Source organism: Marmota marmota, unplaced genomic scaffold, assembly GCF_001458135.2.
Source record: "Marmota marmota marmota unplaced genomic scaffold, marMar, whole genome shotgun sequence".
NCBI lineage: Eukaryota > Metazoa > Chordata > Mammalia > Rodentia > Sciuridae > Marmota > Marmota marmota.
In genome coordinates this window covers 27341747-27362469 of record NW_026000142.1, presented here as the reverse complement: position 1 = coordinate 27362469, position 20723 = coordinate 27341747, and the positions used below count along the sequence as shown (strand labels likewise).

The following is a 20723-nucleotide window of genomic DNA, read 5'->3' as shown; positions in this document are numbered from 1 at the left end:
GTTTTCTTTTTAAACTTTGGGGCTTTGCTCTAAGGCTGCCTCATAGTAGGAAGAAAAAGAACCATCACCTGGATGGGCTTTAAAAAAAAATCACTTTCTTACTGGTCACCTATGCAAAGACCAGGTAGAGGTTGACAATTATAAATGCTGTAGCACCTCATGTTCCTAATTTGGCAGATCCCCACCATCTTGGTAGACTCAGGAGGCCATACTGTCTCCTATGGGAGTATCTCCTTATTTTGAAGCACTGAGTCTTTGCTCTACTGTTATGTGTGTGGTGCCAATTATTTCTGCCTTTTTTTCAACCCCAGTGCTCGGTGTGTCCTATTTGTGCACAATTTCACAATTATGAATAATGAGCTCTGTATTTTTGTAGCCAATGTACCACATTGATGTTTATTTTGTAATTTAAGGTTATTGCCATGAGGAATGGTGGGAAGTTTTGCTTTTCAATTCCGAATGTCCTTTTTGTATATGCATGTATGTATGAATTGAACCCAGTGCCTTGGGTATGCAGACAAGTACTTCACCACTGAACTATGTCCCCAGTCCTTTGTTTTTTAATTCTAAAAGGGAATTTGACTATAAACACTTAAATTGACCAGTTCTATTTCTAACTTATTATGAAAAATTAGGACACTAGGTATTACATTTAATCATTTTCCTAAGTTTTAGTAAGATTGATTACTATAAAATAGAAATATAAAAAGTTATGTCCCTTCATAAAGTTTTTAAGTCTTAGGGGCAGGAGGAAGGACAAAATTTAGTGGTGGATCTTACCTAGTAAGCTGTTTTTCATGCCAGAAAAATGAAATTGTTGATTTGCAGTCACCTTTTTGACGATGAAAGAATTAAGTCACTGGAGTCATCCTATGACCAGTTTTCCTCATTATCACGGTTGATAGGGTCAGGCCTTGTGGTGCTGGCTGCCTGCTTTGTCCTATGAGGATCCTGTGTAAACCACAAAGAAGAAATGGGGTGAAATAAGTCTTTTCTTCCCAGTGGTGATCATTCTGTCTTTGAGGCTTGTACATTGTCAACCACAGGCCACATCATGACTCACTGAACTTTTTTGGAAAATCCCCAATTATGTCGTGCTTTGCTTCTGGGGAGCAGGAATTTGGAAGTTGTAGTGGGGAGTATGTTTACTTGGCCCACAAAGTATACACTAGGTTTAGTTGTACAACAAATAGACTGATCACTCTATTTTTGTGTGTGAAAAATACTGCATAAATGTTGTTTGCATTGCTTCTTTCAATTGGCTTCAAAATCAATATTCCAAATAGGAAGTATCATCCCTAGAAATAGCTCCAACTATTGCTTTATTGTTTAACTATATGGTGATAGTGTTGTGCTTAGATCAACTTCCTCCTAGAAAAATTGAAGTCCTGAAAATTTCTACTTCCTGTATACTTTGACCTATGTGTATGTGTGTTTCCCCTGAACTATTGTGTAGCTCCCAGTCCCCTGTATGGTATATAGTAGTGCAGTGATTAAATACAACTTCTGAAATATTTGTGCAACTAAGAAACTTATGATTTTGATTAATTTGCTTTTTACAGTTCCTCTACCTACATGTTGAAAGTCATCCTCTCCCACAGAACCAACTGTTACTGATATCAGAAGAGAAATGTAAGTATATCTTTAAGTTCCATGCGGGGGCATGTGAATGAGACATAGTCTCCTAATGAAGTGTGGACATGAGTGAATCTTCTAGATGTCTTTGCCATTGCTAAGGGTCCACTGATCTTTGTCCATTTGAGACCTAGAATTCCTGTGGAAGAGTTTGTCCTATGGTGCCCCTAAGTTCTGCTCAGTTTGCCTGTCTTGGGAATGATAGGATCCTATACATAGATCTCCAACTTCGTCACGTGGTGGGATGTGTGGAGAACAGTTGTGCTGGCTGTTTTTGCATTTTTCAGTCCTTCCTTCGTTAGGATGTCTGTCCTAGGAGATAACTTTAATAAAAGGAGAAAGAGGCTTGGATGGAGAGAAGGGAAGGCTTTGGTTGCTAGAAGAATTCCAGATCTGAGGACACATATCAACATGGCCAAATTCAAGTAAAAGCAAATAAGATTGTGTCAAAAGAGCTCACGTCCTTTCATGATGTTTTCAATGGGAAGTGGGGAAGGACAAAACCCACTTGTGGACTTGTCTAGTGAGCCATCTTTCATTTATGGCTGGCAGAACAGGCTTGAGGGCTTAAGTGTGTGTTCAGTCCTTGTTCTGCCACTCAATTTCCTGTCTCATGTTTTTGTAAGTAGAACTGGCAGAAGGTGTGACTGAATCAAAATTGTTTTTGCTGGGCGTGGTGGCACACACCTGTAATCCCAGTGGCTGAGGAGGCTGAGGCAGGAGGGTCATGAGTTCAAAGCTAGCCTAAGCAATGGTGAGGCGCTAAGTAACTCAGTGAGACCCTGTCTCTAAATAAAATACTAAATAGGGCTGGCGATGTGGCTCAGTGGTCGAGTGTCCCTGAGTTTAATCCCCAGTACTCAAAAAAAAAATTGTTATAAGGAATCATCTGCAAATTAACATTAAGTCTTGGGGTTTGGTTCATGTGAAATTGACCCCAATAAAACTGCCTCTCCCAAATGTCTTGTATGATGAGTTTTCTATCTATACAAACAAACACAAGTTTGATATTTGGACATTGAAGATAAGCCCTGCTAAGGTGCCCTGTTTACTCTATAAAGACTGCTGGCATAGGGGAACAAACACTGTTTGAGGGAAGAAAGGTGCAGAGAGACAACACAGTATTGGTGCTATAAACAGAGATATGATAAATGGTGGTATAAAGATGTATTAAGAATTGTATGCAAAAAATAAGAGAGCTCATGTATAATGGCATAATTTGTAGTGAACATACTTTATATACAGAGTTACAAAATAATTGTGCTGTGAATGGATAATTATGAATGTAATGCACTCCACTATTGTCATCTATGTAAGAAATAAATAAAAAAAAGAAAGGAAAAAAAAGAGTGAAGCAAAAGTGGGTATTGAAATAGAGTAAAGAAAGGGGAAGAAAGGCAGGTTTTTATTTGTGTTTGAGTCTCTGTTGTAAGTCTGATAACATTGCTTTGTAACAGTTGTTTAATCTGTTACTTTTGTAAAAATTTTTTCACAACGACAAAAATATACTGATGTTTATGTTGAAGTTTCAATTATCTTTTTTTTTCAAGATATTGAACAATTTCATATCCAAGTCACCCAAGAAGATGGAAATAGAGTGGTAAAGATTTGAAATTTCTTTTTTGTCAGTTTTCTTCTACAAAGAACTATGTAGACTGTTTAAAGATTAATGCTATCAATATGTGGTATTTTCTTTATTTGAAGTCTTTTAAATTATAGACCTGCTATCATAACATGTAAAACAAAGCTATATGAGGAAGTTAATTATCGCCTTTATCTCTATGTCACCCCTGCCAATCTGTTTCTTGGAGTAACTAATAACAGTGTCTGTGTGGGTCTTTGCACAGCTTTTGCCTTGCTCATGCAAACTTGCACAAGGTTAGACACACATACATGGGGAGTTCATTGTCCTCACAAACTAAAATTTTAATATGTACATTTACCAGCTACTTTTGTGTTTACTTTTTTTACTTTGTCAGGAGTAAATAAGTTACTAAATAGAAAAATAGTCGTTTTTCTAATTTTTATGCATATTATACACATAACAAATGAGATCATAACATTTATGCTGCAGTTTTCCGTTTTTTTGTTTGCTTTCCACATCTCCCTTTCTTCTTCCCCTCTAACTTATGTTCACCACCTGGTATGTATCCTTTCATCCTTAACAAAATCTCCTACCCCACCCTAGCACACCCAGGGTTGATTTGTCATTCACTCTTTACTTCATTCAGTTTTGTGGTGTTACCTGTAAGTCAGCTAGAATAGCTCCAATTCATTCTGTTTAGAAGCATGAACATAAAAACCCATAATTTTTCAGTCATTCTACCATGGATGGATAGTCACTTGATTTTCCAGTTTTTCATTTTAATTTTTGCATTAAAAATCATCAGGAGCTGGGTGTGGTGGTACATGCCTGTAATCCTAGTGATTTGGGAGGATGAGAAAGGGGGGATCACAAATTTGAGGACAGTCTCTGGAGCGAATTAAATAAGATGGGGTCAGGAATGGGGAATGAGTTTAGGACTGTGCAGGAAGAGAGGGGAGGGCCCCTTACCAGCTGCCCAGAAAGGATTCTGCTAGCCAACTTGGCACAGCCTCAGCATTTCTTCACCCACATGTGCTCTTCCGGGGAACAACCCTGTCGTTCTTAAAGGCTTCCATGGCTGCTGCATACAGCAGAATGCAATTTCACGTGCTCACCACAGCCTCTTGCCTGATTGAGGTTACGGTATCATAATCATAACCATTTTCACAGAGAAGATGGCAACCCAGACTCACAGAGGTGAGGTAACTGTAAAGGGACAAGGTGGAGATTGGAACCTGGGTATGCCACTCTCATGCTCCTGTTTTTTGTCAGCACATCCCTTTAGTTGAAAGGGTTCTAATACTGCCCCAACCTAACAAATTTCCAAAAAAAAAAAAAAAAAAGGAAACAGGATGAATATAGAGGTTTAGAAAAGATGTGTGCTCTTGGATCCTTTGTCAAGTGTCACTTTCCTATAGACTAAATGTAATGGACCTACCAAGCAAGAAATGGAGATATATTCTATGCCTTGTATTTCCCTCAAGTTCCAAATTAGCTTTTGCGAAGAGATTACTTTTAGGATTAGAGGTTAGGCATGAATATGGACCATTCTGATAATCTCCTTTTTCTTCATTTCTTCTATCTTAACCTGTCTTCATTTTTTACTCATCTCTCAGTGTAGATTATTTTTGCTTGGTAAATGTTTTGAGGAAAATAAATTAAACCTAGAGTCTTCTGCACACGAAGCATGCACCATACCACTGAAATGACACTTCCAGGCCCTGGAAAGTGAATTCTAAACTCATTTTCAGTTATTTTTAAGTCAGCTGGGGTGTCCAAAGGGTACTGGCAGGGTGTCAGATGTTGGGATTCTGGGTCTCGCTAAACTAACTGTACAGCCTTCCTAATCTTACCTCTCTGGGTCTCAGGTTTCTCACCTGTGTAAAGCAGAGGGTTGAATTAGATGATTTCTGGAATCCTCAAATTTTAAATTTTATAGTTCTGACTTTGTTACTTGTAAACACATATTTTATACTGAACAGTTTGACTTTGCACACCTGACTTTTCTGTCTTTTGAATAAGCATTCCTTGAATGCTATTCCATGCTAGAAATAATCAAGATATGGAAAAATAAAGGTGCCGTAAAGAATGCAGGCTCACTTGGGGAAGCTTATATTATTAATTAAAGTGTGACTAATAGAAGTATGCCAAAGCACCAGAGAATATAGAGGGGAGGAGCTTTGCCTTCATCTTGATGAGGGGAGGGAAGGCTTTGTGTTGGAGACAGTGCCCAAGTCATGTCTTGAAGGATGAGTAGTTGAGAATTGCTGACAGATGGGCAATGTCATCACACTGGTTGTGGAAGGCATAGAAGCATGCCCAAAGTCATGGCCAGACGGGGGTCATGGCAGAACTTCCTGTGTTCAGGCCTGAGTGTTTTCTTGGCATCACAGCCTCTGTCTTTGATAGGGAGGCCTTCTAGTCTGCAGAAGTCTGATGGAGGGGCTGATGTACACAGCAGGATATTGTGAATCTTCTATTAATGCAGCTATTGATTTTTAGGTAGGTGTAGTCTTGCCTCCAAAAAACCTGACCTGTCCACTAAACTAGGAACAAGAATAAAATAGTATATTTTAGAGCATTTGTGAGGGAACTACACCTTACTTTTCCTGGAAAGACTGTGTGTTCTGGATTGCAGGAGGTGCTAACAATAAAGTAAAAATATTCACACATATCACAGAGATGAAATATGCAAAATAATTCCAGATATGATCTTATAAACAATGTTTATAAAATCTTTTTTGCCTCTTTAGGTAATTAAAAATTCTGACCATCTCCCAAGACACAGAATAGCTGAGGATTTTGTTTGGACTCAGTGGGATATGACAGAGCAGAGATTATACTACATTGACCTGGAGGTAAAAACTCATTTTCATAGGAAAAATTTTATTTTGCCATTATCATCACTACAGTTTATTAATCACTACATTTTTGTTGGTGGGAGCAGTCAGCAGAAGTTTATTAAAAATAATGAAAAAGTTTTTGTTACTACTTGTTCACTGCTTTCTTTTCTCTTTCTCCTTTCCTTCTTTTCCTAATGTATTTTGTTGTGTTTTTTTGTGGGGGGGAACATGGGGGATACTATGTCACAATGTTTTCTCTTTTAGAAATCAAGGAGTATCTTAAAGTGCCTCCAGTTTTATGCTGATCAGAGCTGTGATTTAATGGTAAGTCCAGAATGATCAGCTGTAGGAAATTTTATAACATGTTGCTCCCTTTTAAGAGCTGCCACCATGAGCAACATTTTAGCCTTTTTAATGTTGGGCTAGTCACTTGGATGAGGAAGTAAAATAGGTCTTGCCATCTCAAGCCTTCAGCTCTATAACAAATGCATATTTAATATGGGTGAGAAGAGCACCGGTGGGAAGTCCCTACTAAGTACCCCACGTTATAGGAATAAGCATAAGAGTGGGACTCAGTAGTAAGTGTGGTCTACAGTAGATGACTTTAAGTGGTTGCAAGTGATTTGACCTGAAAGGACTTGTGAGTTTGGATTTGAAAATAAAGAGAGCTAGTAAGAGGGTACAGTTTAATTAGCAAAACTCTAGCATTACTCCCAGGAGAGCTACTGAAAGTGTTAGCCTCATTAGGCATCCCCAATATTTTTATCTGGGATGGATTGCCATGACCCTCTCATCTCTCAGTCCTAGCCATTAATTCAGAAACCAGATAAGGGGCAATGGGGAGAAAAGAAAAGATATACACACACACAGAAAAGCTCTGATGGAGCTCGACTGACCCAGAGCTGGCTTAGCACATTTATTATATAGGTTTTGTCATCAAAAGGTTATTTGTGGGAAAGTTTTAGCAGAGCAGGCAATCTGAAGGATAAAGGACTGGCAAGACATTAGGGTCATCTTGTTATGCTCAGAATTTTCTGTCCCTGGAAGTTGGTGCTTGAACTCAAGGTCCTAACTGAAAAATCTGAGCCTTTGCACAGGTGTCACCATAGCAACTGGGCTATCTTGACCTGAACAGGTAGTTCCCAGAGCAAAGGCAGCCACGAGGGAGTCAGAAAGACCATGATTCAAATCACGGCTCTCCACAACAGATGATCCTTCCTTCTTTTCCTTGACTGTCTAGTATGGATTGGCTTCATGCCATTCCAGGAATTTCATTTACTCCTTTTGCCATTTTTGGCTTAGCCACTCCTTGTAAAGACCCCAGGCCTGCCTGCCTTACGTGGTCATTCATGTCTCGTAAAAAGTTATTGCTTCTAATTGTCCTATTGTACAACCAACCCATTTATGATATTTGGATCCAAGGCAAAGTTTACCAAGCCTTAGCTCTTCAAGAAAGAAAGTATATATCAAGCTTGTGGTTGTATGTAAACTCCAGAATATTTCCAGTGCACTTCCTGTGCCATGCATTTGAGTGTCAGCTCTGAAGATGAGGATGGTTAAGTGTCTTCTCATCACAGGTGAGTACGGCCTGTCAACACTTAGTGTCATTTTTTTGTCTCTCTCTTTTTAAACAGTTTGAAGCACCTTTGGACATAACATTAAGTGACTCAGGATTTAAGTAAGTTATTACTTAAATAATTATTTAAGTAATTAAATAATACATTCCCTCATAAATGATGTGAGTGACCCCTGTAATGTACCCACAGAAGTAGAGATGTGTCTCTGAGATATTTAAGTAGATAACTTTTTTCGTCAAAAAATGCTGGACAACAGTATTAAAAAAATACATCAAAACAAACGAAAGTCTTCAATTAAGTTATTAATAAATGGTTATTTTTATAGATATTTTTGGTCAAAATGATTATATTCCTCATTCATGATATGCAAATAAAGGGTCAGTTTGATAGTCTATGTATCTTATTTTATATTCCTGTTCTCTATAGGGACTATAAATAACTTTATCAAGCACAAACATGAGATTTTACATGTAAAGTCAACTTGTTGATTTTATTAGCCATTTATTTCTGTGGCACATCTCAACTTATTTTGATGTATGGAAGTACCCTTTTCCTCATGATTAAATACAAAGATTTGTAGGCCACGGAGCTGCATTTAGAATAAAACATCAAAACCCATGTTGCCCTCGAGAGGATGTAACAGGTCAATCTGCTTGTGGCTCAGCTGAGTCTCTAGCTCTGCTTTTCTGCTTTCCTTTTTACAAAGAAGGCAAGCTTTCATTTTTATTCCTGCGTACTTTACCTGTAGTAAAAGCCTCAGACTCTTTGGAAAAAACAAACATAAGGCCATCAAAACGAATGAAAGTCTTCAAGAATTAGAGTAATGATAATCCTGAGCTATGATGTATTTCACTAGATTTTCTAATCATATGAATGTTTAGTTGTGCTTCTTCAGAAACATATGCTTCAGAGTATATCTCTAAATTACAAAAAAAATATAAAAATGTAAGTTTTAAGTAATATTTATTTTTCTCTTGCTCATCCCACACTGTTTATGTACCATGTATTTTTTTTTAAATACTGTTGTCCAGAATTTTTTGACCAAAAAAGTTATCTACTTAAATATCTCAGAGATACATCTCTACTTCTGTAGGTACATTACAGGGGTCACTTATATCATTTATGAGGGAATGTATTTTTTAATGCATTCAATTTTTCCTTTATCTTCTCAGACTCATCAACTTTGGATATGATTATCGTCAAGACCAAGAAAAATTGTGCAAATACCTGACTCTGTGTGTTTTTACCAACCATACAGGTAGAACCAGGGTTGTATTTATCAATTTATTCCACTATACTCAAGTTCTAGCTAAAATTTAGTTATTATTCAGCAATATGGATCCTGAAAATGAAATATAAAAGAGACACTTCATTATATCCTTATTATAAAGGTAATCATGTGGATTCACATACATACCAAATTGCTTTCTCCACTGTGATTTTATTTTTTGCCTTTGGTGCTAGGGTTTGAATCCAGGACCTTGTGCAGGCTAAGCACATGCACTGTCAGTGAGTGACACCTCTAACCCCTCCACTATAATTTTATACATACGCTCTCTGTATGAAAGAAGCTACGGTTAACAGGATCATTGTTCTAATAAGTATTATTTGTGTTGTTTTAACAGAGGGGATGGGCTTATATTTAATCCATATTTTTCTCACTTGCTTCATCTTTAAGCAAATGGTGTATAGAGATAGGGATACCTGTTGTGTCTTGTTTACTAATATGTTTGGGTTCTAAACCCATTTTTTCTTTTACTTTAAAAGCAATATGCTTTGTAGGTGGTATTGTGAATCTCCTTTTTTCAGGTCAGGAGACATAGAATGCTAGGATGTCCTATTGTTAGTGGTGATAAGTGTGTTCATTTGGTTAAGTGGTGACTACTGTCTCCCTTGTAGGTTAAAAGATACATTTTTAACCTCTAAGTTAACTTGTGGGTAATTTTTGGCACCATGTGACTATCCTATTCCTGACAATTTTCCTCTGGCAGTTTTAGGGTCCATATGTGTCACTTCCTGGTAGTGTTTTAAGCAGGAAGTAGCATAATTAGATAATCTTATGAGATCATTGTGGCTGCTGTGTGAAGAAGGGGTTGTAGGAGGCCAGAGAAGTGGGGAGGTCAATAGTTAGGATGAGACTGGGGTGATATGTGTGAGATGATGGAGGCCTGAACTATGATGGATTAAACTGAACTACAGATGAACTATAGATGGATTAAACTAGAACATAAAGATACCAGTATCTTCTACTAATCCCCAAAATTATGCTCTCATAGCTTCCTATAATTTTCATTGATAGGTGGAGGGAGCTAGATGAGTTTGAGGTGCATTTTGGTGAGGAAACTGAGAGGACTTGCTATAAATAAGTGACAAGGAATGTTTTTCGGGTTTCTGGCATCAGCAAATGGGTAAAAAGCGGTGCTGATTTCTGGGGTGTAGAGGTTTGAGTGGGGTTTAAAAAGGAAGATCATGAGTTTCCTTTTGGGCATGTTAACTAAGAGGTCTGAAGTTTAGAAGAGGTGTCAGGACTGGTAATGAGTAAGTGTGGAATTTTTCGGAATATATCTGGCATTTGAAGCCATGGGATGAGTTCAGGGTCAGAAAGGAAGACATTAAGAAATAAGATCTGGGAGCATAAATGTATTGAAGGTTAGGGAGAGCATCCCAGGGATAAGGAAGACAAATGTCTGGAGAGAGAGGAAGAACAGCAAAATAAGTGAGGTGGTAGAGGAGCTGAAGGTGAGGGGCGGATCACACAAAGGAGAGGGGGTGGCTGGCTGGCAGGAGGAAGTGAGAGGTGGAGCCCATTGGGTGTAGCAGCACGGAGGTTACTGAGGTTACTGTGAGATTTCTGTGTGGGGTGATGGAGGTGAAATCTTAATTATGCTTGGTTGAGTGGAACTTGAGAGTTGAAAATGTAACACTGTGTAGACACGAGAGAGGCAGCAGCTGAAGGTGGAAGTGGGGTTCGGGGAATATTTTTATTTTTTGATGGTAGAGACTCTAGTATGTTCAAATCCTTACAGGACATATTTAATGAAGAGGATGATCATTGGTAGAATAAATTTGCTTAGGAGGTGGGATGAAATGGGATCCAGAGCTCACAGGGAGGGACCAGGGTAGCTATTTCCCTTGTACTTCACTTTAAGTCTGTGGGCTGTAACAATCATTTTAGGCTTTAATTTCGTGTGAACTTTTATTTATTTTCACTTTATTCTCGCAGGAATTTCTCCTGAACAGTAACCGATAAATGGGCTACCTATGACACCATATTTAACAAAATGTTAGCTTTATGGGGCAGGAGATATTAAAGCTTTTTTTCTTTTCCCAAGCAATGTCTGGGAGAGTACAAAATAAGCTTTGAAACAAAATTTAAAAAAAAAAAGCCTGTTGAAAATGAGATGTTTCCAAATGTAAACATGAAAAAGTCATAGAACCAATCACTTGGTTTTCAACTGATAGTGTTATAGTTAAAGCTTTAACCCCGGGGTTTCATAAACTGATTTCCAGACCACTCACGTATAATCGAATCAAGCCTTTATTGAAGTACACCAGTGGCGGCTGACCAGAACACAAAGCTGTTCCCCTGATCAGCCCTGAACAATTGCAAGGGCACTCCTTATAAGCCTGAAGACTGCAAAAGGGATGTTTAGGGGGTCTAGCCAATGCAAGCAAGCCAGGTTACAGAAGCGGGACAGTGCAGTCAAGCGGTGGGAAGCCTAACCAATCACAGTTAGCCCAGTCACCCCAGTTACAGAAACAGAGCCCCGTTACCCTAGTTACAGAAACAATGCCCCATTAGGTAGTTCCGTGTTCTTAAAGGCTTCTACAGCAAAAGGAAAAGAACATCTTGCCCCAGTCATGACCCTTCTACTTGGCATGGTTGTTTTACAGGATGAAGTCATAAAACAAAATGGAGTCACATTTGCTCCTACTATCACAATAGTTTGCCAGTTCATATATTTCCCAAATTGTTTTTTTAAAATGTTTTTATTTTAACCTTTGTGGTTAAAATAAACAAAATTTACTTGAGCAAAGTAAGGTTAGAGAAGGGAACATATAATCTAATCCAAATATGGCTCCACACACCAACTATTCACACTAACGATGATGACATAATGATATTTGGTATTCACTGGTCACACCTTGGTCATTAGGGAGAGCAACCCAAGGATAAGGAGCTACTTTGTCCTTTCAGCATTACTTTTTTTGTTCTCAAAAGCAGATTTGTCCTGAATTTGTTTGCCCCAAGAAATGAATGGGATCTCATTCCTCCCATATCTTCTGAGGAACGAGAGGTTAACATCTGGATGATAGTTATATTCACGAAAGTTGGTGGTGCTGCTACAGTGTGAGGCCTCTTGTGTATTATGAGTTCATCTAGGCTTTTGTGATAAATCTCTTACAATAAGAAGGTAAAGCAATTAGAGACTTTAAGCATTAAAAAGGAAGAAAATATTCCATCCATGTCTGATAGGGGAAGCTGCACTCACCATATAAGTCAGTGGCTGTAGTTCTTTCTCATGTACCTGATCAGAAGTAGTGGGGACATGTGTCCATTCTTCCCTTTCACAAAATTGCAAGAATTGCTCCATATGAGCAGTTCATTTCACAGTGTTTTAGAGCGCCCTGTAATAACCATTCCAAGGACATAATTTCCCTTAGAAAACTTCATAATAGTTTTCATGGTATAAATGGTTTATTAAAGGTTAGCCAGTATTGAGATATTATCTTCATTTTTGATGAGTATTTATTAAAAGTCTCTAGAGTCAGGTGTGGCAGTGCATGACTGTAATCCCAGCTCCTTGAAAGGCTGAGGCACGAGGATCACAAGTTCCAGACCAAACTTAGCAACTCAGTGAGATCCTGTCTCAAAATAAAAAGGCCTGGAGATGTAGCTCAGAGGAGAGCACTCCTGGGTCCAATCCCAGGTCTGCACATGCTACTAAGAGTATACCTTGTTTCAAACTGTGATTTCTTCAAACTTATAAATAGCAGCAAAATTGTTCTGGAATAATAATAGCAGCTAACATTTATAGCCAGATATAACTACTTTGTCAGAGCTTTATGCACATTATTGTATTTAATTTTCGCACAAGAACCTTATGAAGTAGGTTTTATATTTTTCTTTATTTATAGGTGAGGAAACTAAGGCTTAGAGAATTTAATTAACTCATCTTAGGCAATATACTTTAGTAAGCCCAAACTAAGATTCACATCCAGATATGATTTTTAGAAAGTGGTTCTCAACCTTGGTTGCACGTTAGAATCTATTAGCTTTAAAAAAATATTGATGCCTGGGTCTTGCCATGGAGATTCTTAGATGATTGGAAGTGGATCTTAACATCTGTGATTGCAAACAAGTTTAATGTACGGTCAAGGTTGAAAACCAGTGCTCTAAGGGCTGGGGCTATTCAGTGTTAGAGCACTTGCCCACCATGTGTGAAGCACTGGGTTCAATTCTTAGCACCACATAAAAATAAACAAAATAAAGAACTAGTGCTCTAGAACTGTGTTGTCCTATAAGGAAGTCACTAGCCATGTATTATTAAGTTGAAGTTAATTAAAAATGTAAAAAGTAGTACGTTAGTCACACTAGCCACATTTTAAGAGCTCAATGACTAACTCTGGCTAGTAGTTACCATATAGGACTATATAGGTTTAAAACATTTCTGTCATCTATAAAGTTTATTGAACAGCACTGTAGAGCTTGTGCACAGCTATTTCAGATGGATGTGTCTCTCTTTTCCTTTGAGTTTGGGTGACAGAATTAAACTACAACCTAACAATCTGGAAATATTTGCTTATTAGATCTGATTATGGTTCTCAGTATATGTAATTAGGTGCATTCAATTTACATGTTGCTTTAATTTTCTTCAAAACAGAAACAATTATCCTCATTCTATAGAGGATGGTATGCGGAGGATTTTGTTACAGAGGAGGTTATGATCTTATTTTATTGACATATCATGCTCATTCCTTAGGATAGATTCCTAAATAATTCTTCAGTTTATAAGTCTGAATATATTTAATTCTCTGTAAACCTACTTTTTAATTTTATTTTATTGGTACTGGAAAGTGAACCCAGGAACTCTGTAAGCTTCCTCTTCAGTCCTTTTTTATTTTTTGAGAGCTGGTCTCACTAAAGTTGTTGAGGCTGGCCTTGATTCTCCTACCTTAGCCTCCTGAGCAGCTGGGATTATAGGTGTGCATTACAGTGCCTATTTTTGGGAGAGGTTGAACTAGTTGTCTTTTCCAACACTCCTCAAGAATCTTCTTCCTACTGCTTCCTTGACAGCACATTGTTGTTTTTTTAAAAAATTTGCTGAGTAATACAGTATCTTGCTTAATTTTTCTTTCTTTATTGCTAGAGAGGCTTCCTTTTTCTATCTGTGCTTGCTAGCAGTTTCTTTCTCCCTGTGATCCTAGGATAAAATATAATGGGTTGTTTTTGATAATGCTTACTGTAGGAAAGTAGTCAAAGTGGTACACTGCACTTTTGTAATTCCTATGGTTACTATTTTTTTTATGCTTTACTAGTAGATTACTTTTAATCTAAGTAAGTGCTGTAATTTAAAGAAAAGTTGTTATTGGGTGATCAGTAACCATAAGAGTGGCAGAATCATTATCATTTTTATCTGATAGCTTTTTAAAATTTTGTATTTTCAAGCTGTTTGCAATAAAGTGTACTTCTAACAATACATTGCAATTTTAAATGTCATTAAAATACTCACAACTGTGGAATATTGTAACGGGATTTTTATAAATGTCCTTGAATAGTCTTCCTTAAGAAAATGTACATTTTTCTCCTTCCATGATTCTTTTATAAAGAAACTAGTAGAGAATAAAAAAGAAAATATCAAAAGCCACTAAGGTATAGTGGTGATAGAATTCACACAGCTAGTTAATATTGGCTCTGGGACTAGAACCTGAGTTTTCTGACTTCTGTCAAGTTTCTTTCTATTCAACAATGTCCTATTTCAGTCAGTCACATAAATGTTAACATAGGAGAGTAGCCCTAATCTGAAAATCCAAAATGCTGAATGCTCCAAAATCTAAAACTTTTTGAGCCCTGATAATGATGCTTAAAAAGTTTCAGATTTGGGGGCATCTTGGGTTTTCAGATTAGGGATGCTCAACCAGTAAAGCCTATCAAAATATTCCAAATTTGAGGAATCCAAAATATGAATTACTTCTGGTTCCAGGCATTTCAGAAAAACAATATTCAACCCGAGTTATTTTAAGCATAATGCCCTCATTTGTACATCATTGGTGGACATTGTTCTATCTAGTTAGCAACAACTGTACAGATAATGTACAGTTTTCCACATGGAGATGGGAAGGTTGAGGGTTTTCTGAGTGTTGGGGTAAGTGAAGAATTCTGGGTTAATTTGGAAAGACCACTCCATGCCAGGTGCTTACCTTGGGACAAGCTTTCAGTGACCCAAATAGGGGTGAGCATGGGTTCAGACACCAAATTTGCTGCTACTGTCCCATAAGAGATCACAGTTTACTTTTTAGTCTAAATAAACAAGAATGGACAACTTCTGTAAAGAGGGGAACATTTTTTTTTTTTTTTATAAACTGGCGTCTCTAATATTAGAAATGATTGAAAGTGGCAAGATAGATAAAAGGACAGGGCAGTACATGCACAGTAGGAAAATTTCATGAAGTTTGGAGATGTTTCTAGACTCCCATTATTTCAGATATAATAGCATCTCTATTCATTTTTCCATCCATCAGTCACTTCCCACAACATATTGCTTATAATTGTTGATGCTAAATAGTTGTTGATTTGAAATTTCTTAGCAACTTGTTAATTGGCCACTTCTAGAATTTGGGAATAATCTGTGGTAAGATGGGGGCAGGATACCTAAAGGAATAGAATGGCTAAGCGGCTTAGGAAAATTATCTATTACACAGATTCTTTTAAACTCTATTATTAAATATGTTCTTCTTTCCAGGAAGCTTGTGTGTATGTTACAGCCCGAAGTTTGACTCTTGGGAACAAATCACATATTCAGTGTTTTACTTTCATAAAGGTACTTTACATTTATTAGAGTTTACATAATTGCTTTTTTCAAATAGTAGCAAATTAGATTTTTAAAGTCTTACTACTTCTATCAGTACATTCTATTCCTATATACCTACGTAATACATGTTTCCTGAAGAAATTCACTAGTGATAAATATTAAATTAGCTAAATATTATGTACTATATATATTTTTTTGTCCTGGAATACATCTCTTTTTAGGCCCATGAACCAATGCCAATAGAATGTATTTGCCTAGAGTATGTGTGTTTGACTTTTGTTACTAATTGGAAAGTACCTATAGCTTTACATCAGTTTTAAACTGAAATTGTGATCTCTGACCTTTAGACCTAAGATGGGTTTATTTCATTTTATACATCTGTGGCCCTGAGCTATTGATTAGGCAATAGGCTGGGGAGCAGGAACAAATGCCCAACCTTTTCCAGTTTTGCAGTAGGTCACAGCATGCCCTCTCACAGTTATAGTCTGAACCATAATAGGGAGTACTTATTTGTTTAGTTCTTCAAAATTAGCATTTGTGTAGTACTATGGGTGGAACTAAATTTTTTTTAAAGTAGAATTTTTTCCCCTCAAATATTTAAAAAATACTTATGCCAAGCCACACCACAATTCATTATTCTGCAGGAGTGCCTAATACTACCTAGGTGCTAGTGATCAAGGCAGATGAGTTTAAAAAACTTAATAGTGGAGAAACTAAAAGTAACTTTACAACTGGACATATATACATACTTACATAGTATAAATGTAAAGTTTTGTGGAATGTTTCCATACATTTTTCTCATGGTTAATGATTAAAACCAGTGAATGAACTATTCTGAAGACTAAGTTAGAATAGTAGAGTGAAATACAGTATACTGGGATTAATGGTAGCTCAATCCCCTTTTTAACTAAAAGTGGGATTATTACTCAGAGTGTCAGAGGGTCTTAATGCCTACAAGTGTGGCAGTGAGCTTCGAAGCATGAGGGCTAATGAGCCATCTGATATTCTCCATCTCTTAGATTATTAAGTAGATTTCTTTGGATCCTTTTCTCCCTGAACAATCTAATCCACCTCTTATGGTCTAAGGTTACATAGGAGCTGAAAGCAACCAGTAGATTGTGCCTGCACTCAGACCATCCACCTTAGTGCAGGCTCCCATGAGAATGAGGGCCCCCATGAGATGGAGAAGTCACAAGGTGCTCGCTCTACCAGATTCAGTCATTTCTCCGGTTACTGAAATTGAGAGTGTTACCTAGAGTCACTGTCTTAAGTATAGTTCCAGTTGTTTCTGACATTCCTTCTCTGGCTTTCAGGATACAGCAAGACCTTCACTGCTGCTCTTGGGAGTGCTGGCTCACATGGGACACAAGGCATTACTTTCCTCAATCTTGGTGGGTGATGAGGAGATGTTCTCTCTCTGTTCTGACCTCCCAGTACATGCTATGCCTCAGCTTTCACGGTCTTATTTTCTTCTCTCTGCACCTCATTTTCTCATCCTCTTTGACTCTCGGCTTGTGATGACAGTCACCAATCCTCTTGACATCTGATGGGAGAAGGTTTTCTCTGAAACACACCCTTCCACTTGACTCCATTAGCTTTTGTGGTGGGAGTGTATATTCCCCCTTTAGAAAACGTAGGCTGTGAGCTTATGCTTTTGGTAGCGGTCCTTAGAACATTTGTTAGTATTGATGTATGATGACCTTGGATAACACATTCCCTAACAGCCTATGAAAAGTAATACAACATCTTGACCCAAAAGGTCAGGGCCTTTTAGGAATTGTCCATTCCCTTTTGCTATTTATGATAAGGCTTATGGGTTCCATTCACGACCAGCTTAAAGTGAGTTGTTTTCATTGAGGAAATATGGCGATGGGAACCAGATGAATGTTAAACTTGGGAGTATTAGGGGACTCTAATGGTGTTTATTGTATTTCCCTATTGAAAGGTGCTTTTCTAGGACAATTGGAATGTGGACAGAGTTTTTAGTACAAGAACTATGAAATAGTTACTTGCCTACATATGGGAAATGGCACAATATTTATTTATAGATTGTATTCTATTAGTTTATGGTATTAATAACTCTTATTTTATGATTTACTTTTACATATGTGAAGTGTGTCAGACACTTTGAGGTCAGTGAGTTTCTGTACATTTGACTTGGTAGTATTAGAACTTGAAGTATATTACAAAAGAAAGATACTTTCATGTAATTGTGTTAGGTAACAGTAAAGGAACAACTTATAGAAAGTATTCCATTTATAAGCAATGGCAAAATATTTAAAGAAGGAAAGCTTCAGTTTGAGAGCATAGGATTCCTTGATATCTTTCCCCATCCATGACCCCTGCTCCATCTGCTGTCATGACAAAGGTTTAGATAAGTACAATGGGAGGGGACTGAAAGAAGTAAGAACCCATAAATGGTAAGTGCATACAAAGACCGTTTTTTTTTTTTAAACTACTTTATTATATTGTAATGTTGGGGGATTGAACCCAGGGCCTTACACATGTTAGGCAAACATTCTATACCTGAGCTATATTCCTCAGTCCCCAAGATTTTTGTTTTGAATGATATTATTGATGAAGTTAAGTATTTGATGTTAAATTGGCCAATCTGTAGCAAATTTTAACATGATCTCAAAACCTGTGAAGAATGGCCTTAGAGAGGCCTGGCTCCACTGCTTCCTGTGACAGGGAGAGAAATGTAAGGCTCCTGGGTCTGGGACCTGAGTCTTACTAGAGTGCTGAGTCAGCACACTCAAGAGTGGTGTGGGAAACATCCCACAAAAATAACCTGGCATTTTATGAGAGCAAAGGTTTCTTCCTCTTTTTTCCCCCCTGGGAATGACTTGGAAAGGGCAAGGCAGGATTTAATTTATGATCTTCAGAGTGTACAGAGGGCAGGAATACTAGAGCTTTGTAAAAACCGGCTGTTTTGACATAAGTTCTCTCTCTTGGAGCACATTTTGGTTTATAGGCACCAAACTGTACACAAGATTTAAACTCTTTTAGAGGGGATTTTAATGACAACAGTAGTACTTGTTTGAGGGATATATGCTTTGCTATTAGTTGCTGATAATTTCTATGTAATATTACCCAGTTAAAATGTGTCTTCTACTGATTGAAATATTAAAGAAATATTAAGATTTAACAAATTTCCATGAGCCTTAAACATATCTACATAAGAGCTATGCTTAAAAATACAAAAGCTAGTCTGGTGCAGTGGCACATGCCTATGATCCTGGTGTCTTGGGAGGCTGAGACAGAAGATCGCAAGTTCAAAGCCAGTCTTAGCAACTTAGCAAGGCCCTAAGCAGCTTAGTGAGACCCTGTCTCTAAATAAAAAAAAGGGACTGGGGATGTAGTTCAGTGGTTAAGTGCCCTTGGGTTTAATCCCTAGTATAAAACAAACACATAAGTCTCAAATTTAAGAACAATTTTCAAAAAGCTATTATTTAATGAATACTATAAGCTAAATATTTTACTTAAATTATTTTGGTCCTTGCTACAATTCTGCCTGGTGAGGGTATCCCCATTTTACAGATAATGAAACCAAAGCTCGAAAGGGTGAGATGTGTGACTGGACTTCTTTCATTGTTCCTCACAAGAGATACTATGTCAGTTTCTCATTGCTGCTGTAATATACCACAAACTGAGGGCTTAAAACAACCCATACATTGCCTTGAACCTCTGGAGGTCAGAAGTCCAGAATGAGAGCTGAGGAGCTGAAATCAAGGCATGGCAGGAATGGGTCCTTCTGGGGACTCCAGGAAGAATTTGTTCCTTGCCTCCTCCAGCATCTCAATTACATCACTCCGATTGCTCTGTCACTATGTGATCCTCTTCTCTTCCATAGTCCAGTCTCATTCTGCCTCCCTCTTATGAGGACTTTTGTGATCATGTTGGGTCCACTTTTGGTACTCTCCCCATCTCAAGATCCTGATCATATCTGCAAGGTCCCTTCCATCACAGAAGCTACCACATTCACAGGCTCTGGAAATTAGCATATGAATACTCCTAGGGGTCATCTTTCCACTTACCACAGGTCCTATCAACATTTTTGAAGAGAGAATCATTCTTTGGGTGAGACTGTCCTACACAGTGAGGATTGAACACCCCTGGGCACCACTCAACAAATACCAGGAGGAATCCCCCACGCTATCCTAATGATGGTGATAACCCAAAATAATACATTTTTAAATGTCCCTGCCCCAGGGACTTAGTACCATCTTAATTGCCTAAACCCTTTCCACTATGCTTCACTAGGTTATTCCTCGTGTTTTTCCAACTGAAATGTTGACACGATAATAAGATTATTAGCATTTGTGTGAAGCACTTTAACTTCACTCAGTCCATGTGAAAGGACGCTTACCTGATTGGTTTATACTCTTTCTTTCCCTTTCCACAGAATGCTTTCTATGCCACTGGTTAGCATAGGTTTCTTTGCTTCTTTGAGAAAGAAATATAGCTAACTCAAAATTGAAAATTTTCTCCTATATGAAATTCACTAGTACCACACAAATTTATTATTATTTTTTAAGATCCTAGAAAAGTTATTGGCAAGGGCTCCTTCCACCCTCCCATTCTCCAGAAACCTATATTTATACTGTTTCAATCTGGATAAAAATGTTCTGGCTACACAAATATCTAGCAAAGGAACCACTAAATTATGAATTCTAAGCAGCTGGCTATGCAAAGAAACAAATTAGTACTTCAAAAATGTCAGGATGCCATAGAGATCACCTTGATGAGTAACATGGTTTCTTTATACAAGATGATGGTGACGACCAGGAGTGACAAAGATGGGAAACTAAACTGCAGAGCTCTCCCAGCCTGACTATGGAGAAAATCCCTTTATAAGCTATTCCCAGCTTGTCAGATTGAGGAATGATTCATGTTGCTTGATAATTTTGATCCTAGTTTCCTCTGAGAGATCATTTTGATTGAAATAAAACGATGCATGACTTGGAACAAAACTATAGGTATAAACTTAGATAACCAATGCTAAATGTCTGAAGATAATTCACCACAGATAGAAAAAAAGGAGACCTGG

At 37.7% G+C, this 20723-nt stretch overlaps 1 protein-coding gene across 10 annotated transcripts in view; it reads left to right on the top strand.

The window, feature by feature from the left end:
- LOC107144575 (gamma-secretase activating protein) overlaps window positions 1–20723 on the top strand; it is a 160452-nt gene that overhangs the window by 32104 nt on the left and 107625 nt on the right. For 8 of the 10 annotated variants that reach the window (XR_007341598.1, XM_048786199.1, XM_048786194.1 and 5 more), the window contains exons 7-14: window positions 1563–1632; window positions 3186–3235; window positions 5974–6078; window positions 6328–6387; window positions 7698–7741; window positions 8813–8898; window positions 15605–15682; window positions 16987–17064. Coding sequence is in view for 9 of the 10 variants with exons in the window: in XM_048786194.1 (XP_048642151.1) it covers window positions 1563–1632; window positions 3186–3235; window positions 5974–6078; window positions 6328–6387; window positions 7698–7741; window positions 8813–8898; window positions 15605–15682; window positions 16987–17064 (571 nt within the window). In the remaining variant the exon portion in view is untranslated. The remainder of the gene's footprint in view (window positions 1–1562; window positions 1633–3185; window positions 3236–5973; window positions 6079–6327; window positions 6388–7697; window positions 7742–8812; window positions 8899–15604; window positions 15683–16986; window positions 17065–20723) is intronic. The other 2 variants (XM_048786193.1, XM_048786198.1) reach the window with 2 other exon arrangements.